Here is an 8668-nt window from a genome sequence, read left to right as displayed (position 1 = left end):
GGTCTTTAGATAATGTATTGATCAGGACAGGTTTTTAGATAATGTATTGATCAGGACATGTCTTTAGATAATGTATTGATCAGGACATGTCTTTAGATAATGTATTGATCATAATGATATGTCTTTAGATAATGTATTGATCAGTACATGTCTTTAGATAATGTATTGATCAGGACATGTCTTTAGATAATGTATTGATCAGGACAGGTCTTTAGATAATGTATTGATCAGGACAGGTTTTTAGATAATGCATAAATCAGATGGACCGGTCTTTAGATAATGTATTGATCAGGAGGATATGTCTTTAGATAATGTATTGATCAGAAGGACAGGTCTTTAGATAATGTATTGATCAGGACAGGTCTTTAGATAATGTATTGATCAGGACAGGTCTTTAGATAATGTATTGATCAGGAGGAAATGTTTTTAGATAATGTATTGATCAGAAGGACAGGTTTTTAGATACTTTAATGATCAGGACAGGTCTTTAGATAGTCAATCAATCAAATGTATTTATTAAGTCCTTACGTCAGCTGATGTCACAAAGTGCTGTACAGAAACCCAGCCTAAAACCCCAAACAACAAGCAATGCAGGTGTAGAAGCACGGTGGCTAGGAAAAACTCCCTAGAAAGGCCACAACCTAGGAAGAAACCTAGAGAGGAATCAGGCTATGAGGGCTGGCCAGTCCTCTTCTGGCTGTGCCGGGTGGAGATTATAACAGCACATGGCCAAGATGTTCAAATGTTCATAGATGACCAGCAGGGTCAAATAATAATAATCACAGTGGTTGTTGAGTGTGCAACAGGTCAGCACCTCAGGAGTAAGTGTCAGTTGGCTTTTCATAGCCGATCATTGAGAGTATCTCTACCGCTCCTGCTGTCTCTAGAGAGTAGAAAACAGCAGGTCTGGGACAGGTAGCACGTCCGGTGAACAGGTCAGGGTTCCATAGGCAGAACAGTTGAAACTGGAGCAGCAGCACGGCCAGGTGGACTGGGGACAGCACGGAGTCATCAGGACAGGTAGTCCTGAGATATGGTCCTAAGGCTCAGGTCCTCAAGAAAGAAAGAAAGAAAGAAAGAAAGAAAGAAAGAAAGAAAGAAAGAAAGAAAGAAAGAAAGAAAGAGAGAAAGAATTAGAGAGAGTACTTAAATTCCCAGAGGACACCGGATAAGACAGGAGAAACACTCCAGATATAACAGACTGACCCTAGCCCCCCCGACATATAAACTACTGCAGCATAAATACTGGAGGCTGATAATTTATTGATCAGGAGGACATGTCTTTAGAAAATGTTTTGTTCTGGACAACTGACAGGTCTCTCTATCTGTAATGTATTGAGTGGTGGGTCTATAGATAACATCTGGTCTACAGTGGGAATAGGAGTGGTGGGTCTATATATAACATCTGGTCTACAGTGGTAATAGGAGTGGTGGGTCTATAGATAACATCTGGTCCTACAGTGGGAATAGGAGTGGTGGGTCTATAGATAACATCTGGTCTACAGTGGTAATAGGAGTGGTGGGTCTATAGATAACAACATCTGGTCTACAGTGGGAATAGGAGTGGTGGGTCTATAGATAACATCTGGTCTACAGTGGTAATAGGAGTGGTGGGTCTATACATAACATCTGGTCTACAGTGGTAATAGGAGTGGTGGGTCTATAGATAACAACATCTGGTCTACAGTGGTAATAGGAGTGGTGGGTCTATAGATAACATCTGGTCTACAGTGGGAATAGGAGTGGTGGGTCTATAGATAACAACATCTGGTCTACAGTGGTAATAGGAGTGGTGGGTCTATGGACAACATCTGGTCTACAGTGGTAATAGGAGTGGTGGGTCTATAGATAACAACATCTGGTCCTACAGTGGTAATAGGAGTGGTGGGTCTATAGATAACATCTGGTCCTACAGCGGTAACAGGAGTGGTGGATCTATAGATAATGTTGTGTTTTGTTCTCCAGGGTATCATCTGGCCTACAGTGCTAGTAGGAGTGGTGGGGAACATTTTCAATGCTCTCATCAACTTCATCTTCCTCTATGTGCTGGACCTGGGCGTGGCGTGAGTTATACATTCTATTCATTCAGTGTAGATACCAGAGGTTTCCACTCTGTATCTAGGCTAGGAACATAGAGAGAAGTAATTGCCAGATGCATCATTATACCCCAGGAGTAGCCACACTGGGAGCCATATTTGAAATGGAGGTCATGGAGCAGGGTGGAGAAAATCCCATTAAAATATGATTTTAAATGTATTTTCTGAAAGTCTGTCATCGCTATTCAATTAATATATTAAATATTTACATTTCACTCATAGTGGAGCTATTTTATAGTTTTACCACGGGACTTTAATTTCCCCATTTCAGTCTTATTGCAACCCTATGCTTCAGTCTTATTGCAACCCTATGCTTCAGTCTTATTGCAACCCTATGCTTCAGTCTTATTGCAACCCTATGCTTCAGTCTTATGGCAACCCTACGCTTCAGTCTTATTGCAACCCTATGCTTCAGTCTTATTGCAACCCTACGCTTCAGTCTTATTGCAACCCTACGCTTCAGTCTTATTGCAACCCTACGCTTCAGTCTTATTGCAACCCTATGCTTCAGTCTTATTGCAACCCTATGCTTCAGTCTTATTGCAACCCTATGCTTGATGTCGCTCTTGCTGCTGGTGATTCTCTGATAAACCTCTACGCAGACGACACCATTCTGTATACATCTGGCCCTTCTTTGGACACTGTGTTAACAAACCTCCAAACGAGCTTCAATGCCATACAACTCTCCTTCCGTGGCCTCCAACTGCTTTTAATGCAAGTAAAACTAAATGCATGCTCTTCAACCGATTGCTGCCCACACCTGCCCGACTAGCATCACTACTCTGGACGGTTCTGACTTAGAATATGTGGACAACTACAAATACCTAGGTGTCTGGTTAGACTGTAAACTCTCCTTCCAGACTCACATTAAACATCTCCAATCCAAAATTAAATCTAGAATCAGCTTCCTACTTTGCAACAAAGCATTTTTCACTCATGCTGCCAAACATACCCTCGTAAAACTGACCATCCTACCGATCCTCGACTTCGGTGATGTCATCTATAAAATAGCCTCCAACACTCTACTCAGCAAATTGGATGTAGTCTATCACAGTGCCATCCGTTTTGTCACCAAAGCCCCATATACTACCCACCATTGCGACCTGTACGCTCTCGTTGGCTGGCCCTCACTACATATTCGTCGCCAAACCCACTGGCTCCAGGTCATCTACAAGTCTCTGCTAGGTAAAACCCTGCCTTATCTCAGCTCACTGGTCACCATAGCAGCACCCACCCGTAGCACACGCTCCAGCAGGTATATTTCACTTGTCATCCCCAAAGCCAGTTCCTCCTTTGGCCGCCTTTCCTTCCAGTTCTCTGCTACCAATGACTGGAACGAAATGCAAAAATCACTGAAGCTGGAGTCTTATATCTCCCTCAATAACTTTAAGCATCAGCTGTCAGAGCAGCTTACTGATCACTGTACCTGTACACAGCCCATCTGTAAATAGCCCACCCAACTACCTCATCCCCATATTGTTACTTATCCTCTTGCTCTTTTGCACCCCAGTATCTCTACTTGCACATCATCATCTGCACATCTATCACTCCAGTGTTAACGCTAAATTGTAATTATTTTGCCTCCATGGCCATTTTATTGCCTTACCTCACTACTCTTCTACATTTGCACACACTGTACATAGATTTTTGTATTGTGTTATTGACTGTACGTTTGTTTATGTGTAACTTTGTGTTGTTTTTGTCGCACTGCTTTGCTTTATCTTGGCCAGGTCGCAGTTGTAAATGAGAACTTGTTCTCAACTGGCCTACCTGGTTAAATAAAGGACTTGTTCTCCACTAGCCTAACCTGGTTAAACAAAGGACTTGTTCTCCACTAGCCTACCTGGTTAAATAAAGGACTTGTTCTCCACTAGCCCACCTGGTTAAATAAAGGACTTGTTCTCCACTAGCCTCCTGGTTAAATAAAGGACTTGTTCTCCACTAGCCCTCCTGGTTAAATAAAGGACTTGTTCTCCACTAGCCTACCTGGTTAAATAAAGGACTTGTTCTCCACTAGCCCACCTGGTTAAATAAAGGACTTGTTCTCCACTAGCCACCTGGTTAAATAAAGGACTTGTTCTCCACTAGCCCACCTGGTTAAATAAAGGACTTGTTCTCCACTAGCCCACCTGGTTAAATAAAGGACTTGTTCTCCACTAGCCCACCTGGTTAAATAAAGGACTTGTTCTCCACTAGCCACCTGGTTAAATAACGGACTTGTTCTCCACTAGCCCACCTGGTTAAATAAAGGACTTGTTCTCCACTAGCCACCTGGTTAAATAAAGGACTTGTTCTCCACTAGCCACCTGGTTAAATAACGGACTTGTTCTCCACTAGCCCACCTGGTTAAATAAAGGACTTGTTCTCCACTAGCCACCTGGTTAAATAAAGGACTTGTTCTCAACTGGCCACCTGGTTAAATAAAGGACTTGTTCTCCACTAGCCTACCTGGTTAAATAAAGGACTTGTTCTCAACTAGCCACCTGGTTAAATAAAGGACTTGTTCTCCACTAGCCACCTGGTTAAATAAAGGACTTGTTCTCAACTAGCCACCTGGTTAAATAAAGGACTTGTTCTCCACTAGCCACCTGGTTAAATAAAGGACTTGTTCTCAACTAGCCACCTGGTTAAATAAAGGACTTGTTCTCAACTAGCCACCTGGTTAAATAAAGGACTTGTTCTCCACTAGACTACCTGGTTAAATAAAGGACTTGTTCTCCACTAGCCCACCTGGTTAAATAAAGGACTTGTTCTCCACTAGCCCACCTGGTTAAATAAAGGACTTGTTCTCCACTAGCCTACCTGGTTAAATAAAGGACTTGTTCTCCACTAGCCCACCTGGTTAAATAAAGGACTTGTTCTCCACTAGCCCACCTGGTTAAATAAAGGACTGGTTCTCCACTAGCCCACCTGGTTAAATAAAGGACTTGTTCTCCACTAGACTACCTGGTTAAATAAAGGACTTGTTCTCAACTAGCCTACCTGGTTAAATAAAGGACTTGTTCTCCACTAGCCCACCTGGTTAAATAAAGGACTTGTTCTCCACTAGCCCACCTGGTTAAATAAAGGACTTGTTCTCCACTAGCCCACCTGGTTAAATAAAGGACTTGTTCTCCACTAGACTACCTGGTTAAATAAAGGACTTGTTCTCCACTAGCCTACCTGGTTAAATAAAGGACTTGTTCTCCACTAGCCTACCTGGTTAAATAAAGGACTTGTTCTCCACTAGCCTACCTGGTTAAATAAAGGACTTGTTCTCCACTAGCCTACCTGGTTAAATAAAGGACTTGTTCTCCACTAGCCACCTGGTTAAATAAAGGACTTGTTCTCCACTAGCCACCTGGTTAAATAAAGGACTTGTTCTCCACTAGCCTACCTGGTTAAATAAAGGACTTGTTCTCCACTAGCCCACCTGGTTAAATAAAGGACTTGTTCTCCACTAGCCCACCTGGTTAAATAAAGGACTTGTTCTCCACTAGCCCACCTGGTTAAATAAAGGACTTGTTCTCCACTAGCCTACCTGGTTAAATAAAGGACTTGTTCTCCACTAGCCTACCTGGTTAAATAAAGGACTTGTTCTCCACTAGACTACCTGGTTAAATAAAGGGCTTGTTCTCCACTAGACTACCTGGTTAAATAAAGGGCTTGTTCTCCACTAGACTACCTGGTTAAATAAAGGACTTGTTCTCCACTAGACTACCTGGTTAAATAAAGGACTTGTTCTCCACTAGCCTACCTGGTTAAATAAAGGACTTGTTCTCAACTAGACTACCTGGTTAAATAAAGGGCTTGTTCTCCACTAGACTACCTGGTTAAATAAAGGACTTGTTCTCCACTAGCCTACCTGGTTAAATAAAGGACTTGTTCTCAACTAGCCTACCTGGTTAAATAAAGGACTTGTTCTCCACTAGCCTACCTGGTTAAATAAAGGACTTGTTCTCCACTAGCCTACCTGGTTAAATAAAGGAGAAATAAATAAAAAACAACTCCAATAACATGTAGTCTAATTGCGTAGAAACTTTATTTATTCACAAAACTTCTGAAAATACAGTCCGGAACTTGAAAGAACCTGTGGTTTTCACAGTCAAATGAAACAATATAGCCTAGCAATATCGAAGTACAGGTCTATTGAAGTTTGGGTTGTTAGTACTGGTCTATAGAAGTACTGGTCTATAGAGGTACTGGTCTATAGAGGTACTGGGCTATAGAGGTACTGGGCTATAGAGGTACTGGTCTATAGAGGTACTGGTCTATAGAGGTACTGGTCTATAGAGGTACTGGTCTACAGAGGTACTGGTCTATAGAGGTACTGGTCTACAGAGGTACTGGGCTATAGAGGTACTGGGCTATAGAGGTACTGGGCTATAGAGGTACTGGTCTACAAAGGTACTGGTCTACAGAGGTACTGGGCTATAGAGGTACTGGGCTATAGAGGTACTGGGCTATAGAGGTACTGGGCTATAGAGGTACTGGTCTATATAGGTACTGGTCTATAGAGGTACTGGGCTATAGAGGTACTGGTCTATAGAGGTACTGGTCTACAGAGGTACTGGGCTATAGAGGTACTGGGCTATAGAGGTACTGGGCTATAGAGGTACTGGTCTATAGAGGTACTGGTCTACAGAGGTACTGGTCTACAGAGGTACTGGGCTATAGAGGTAACTCCATCTCCCAGTACTACTTTACTTTATATATCTCTGTCTCTATCTGTCTCAGTGGTTCTGCTGCAGCCAACTCCATCTCCCAGTACTCCCTGGCTGTCTTTCTCTACTGCTATATTGTCTGGCAGGGTCTGCACAAGGCCACCTGGGAAGGTATGTGTAACTCTAACTCCTAACCACAAGCACCTATTACCTGAACATTAGCCCCTCGCCACTACCCCCTAACCCCCAGCACCTTCCCCTAGCCTCTACCCCTAACCCCCGCACCTTCCCCTCGCCACTACCCCCTAACCCCCAGCACCTTCCCCTAGCCTCTACCCCCTAACCCCCAGCACCTTCCCCTAGCCTCTACCCCCTAACCCCCAGCACCTTCCCCTAGCCTCTACCCCCTAACCCCCAGCACCTTCCCCTAGCCTCTACCCCCCAACCCCCAGCACCTTCCCCTAGCCTCTACCCCCTAACCCCCAGCACCTTCCCCTAGCCTCTACCCCTAACCCCCAGCACCTTCCCCTAGCCTCTACCCCCTAACCCCCAGCACCTTCCCCTAGCCTCTACCCCCTAACCCCCAGCACCTTCCCCTAGCCTCTACCCCTAACCCCCAGCACCTTCCCCTAGCCACTACCCCCTAACCCCCAGCACCTTCCCCTAGCCTCTACCCCCCTAACCCCCAGCACCTTCCCCTAGCCTCTACCCCCTAACCCCCAGCACCTTCCCCTAGCCTCTACCCCCTAACCCCCAGCACCTTCCCCTAGCCTCTACCCCCTAACCCCCAGCACCTTCCCCTAGCCTCTACCCCCTAACCCCCAGCACCTTCCCCTAGCCACTACCCCTAACCCCCAGCACCTTCCCCTAGCCTCTACCCCTAACCCCCAGCACCTTCCCCTAGCCTCTACCCCCAGCACCTTCCCCTAGCCTCTACCCCTAACCCCCAGCACCTTCCCCTAGCCTCTACCCCCTAACCCCCAGCACCTTCCCCTAGCCTCTACCCCCTAACCCCCAGCACCTTCCCCTAGCCTCTACCCCCTAACCCCCAGCACCTTCCCCTAGCCTCTACTCCCTAACCCCCAGCCTCCCCAGCACCTTCCCCTAGCCTCTACCCCCTAACCCCCAGCACCTTCCCCTAGCCTCTACCCCCTAACCCCCAGCACCTTCCCCTAGCCACTACCCCCCTAACCCCCCACCTTCCCCTAGCCTCTACCCCCTAACCCCCAGCACCTTCCCCTAGCCTCTACCCCCTAACCCCCAGCACCTTCCCCTAGCCTCTACCCCCTAACCCCCAGCACCTTCCCCTAGCCACTACCCCCTAACCCCCAGCACCGTCCCCTAGCCACTACCCCCTAACCCCCAGCACCTTCCCCTAGCCACTACCCCCTAACCCCCAGCACCTTCCCCTAGCCTCTACCCCCCCCCTAACCCCCAGCACCTTCCCCTAGCCTCTACCCCCTAACCCCCAGCACCTTCCCCTAGCCACTACCCCCTAACCCCCAGCACCTTCCCCTAGCCACTACCCCCTAACCCCCAGCACCTTCCCCTAGCCTCTACCCCCTAACCCCCAGCACCTTCCCCTAGCCTCTACCCCCTAACCCCCAGCACCTTCCCCTAGCCTCTACCCCCTAACCCCCAGCACCTTCCCCTAGCCTCTACCCCCTAACCCCCAGCACCTTCCCCTAGCCTCTACCCCCAGCACCTTCCCCTAGCCTCTACCCCCAGCACCTTCCCCTAGCCTCTACCCCCTAACCCCCAGCACCTTCCCCTAGCCTCTACCCCCTAACCCCCAGCACCTTCCCCTAGCCACTACCCCCTAACCCCCAGCACCTTCCCCTAGCCTCTACCCCCTAACCCCCAGCACCTTCCCCTAGCCTCTACCCCCTAACCCCCAGCACCTTCCCCTAGCCACTACCCCCTAACCCC

General features: G+C 47.0%; 1 protein-coding gene across 2 annotated transcripts in view; it reads left to right on the top strand.

Moving 5' to 3' along the window:
• The window catches only part of LOC106604060 (multidrug and toxin extrusion protein 1), a 60221-nt gene that overhangs the window by 5535 nt on the left and 46018 nt on the right, over positions 1–8668 (top strand). For both annotated transcript variants that reach the window (XR_006769704.1, XM_045717483.1), the window contains exons 7-8: positions 1966–2063; positions 6813–6910. Coding sequence is in view for 1 of the 2 variants with exons in the window: in XM_045717483.1 (XP_045573439.1) it covers positions 1966–2063; positions 6813–6910 (196 nt within the window). In the remaining variant the exon portion in view is untranslated. The remainder of the gene's footprint in view (positions 1–1965; positions 2064–6812; positions 6911–8668) is intronic.

This window comes from Salmo salar, chromosome ssa04 (genome assembly GCF_905237065.1).
Source record: "Salmo salar chromosome ssa04, Ssal_v3.1, whole genome shotgun sequence".
NCBI classification, from domain to species: domain Eukaryota; kingdom Metazoa; phylum Chordata; class Actinopteri; order Salmoniformes; family Salmonidae; genus Salmo; species Salmo salar.
This window is presented reverse-complemented; position numbering and strand designations above follow the sequence as displayed.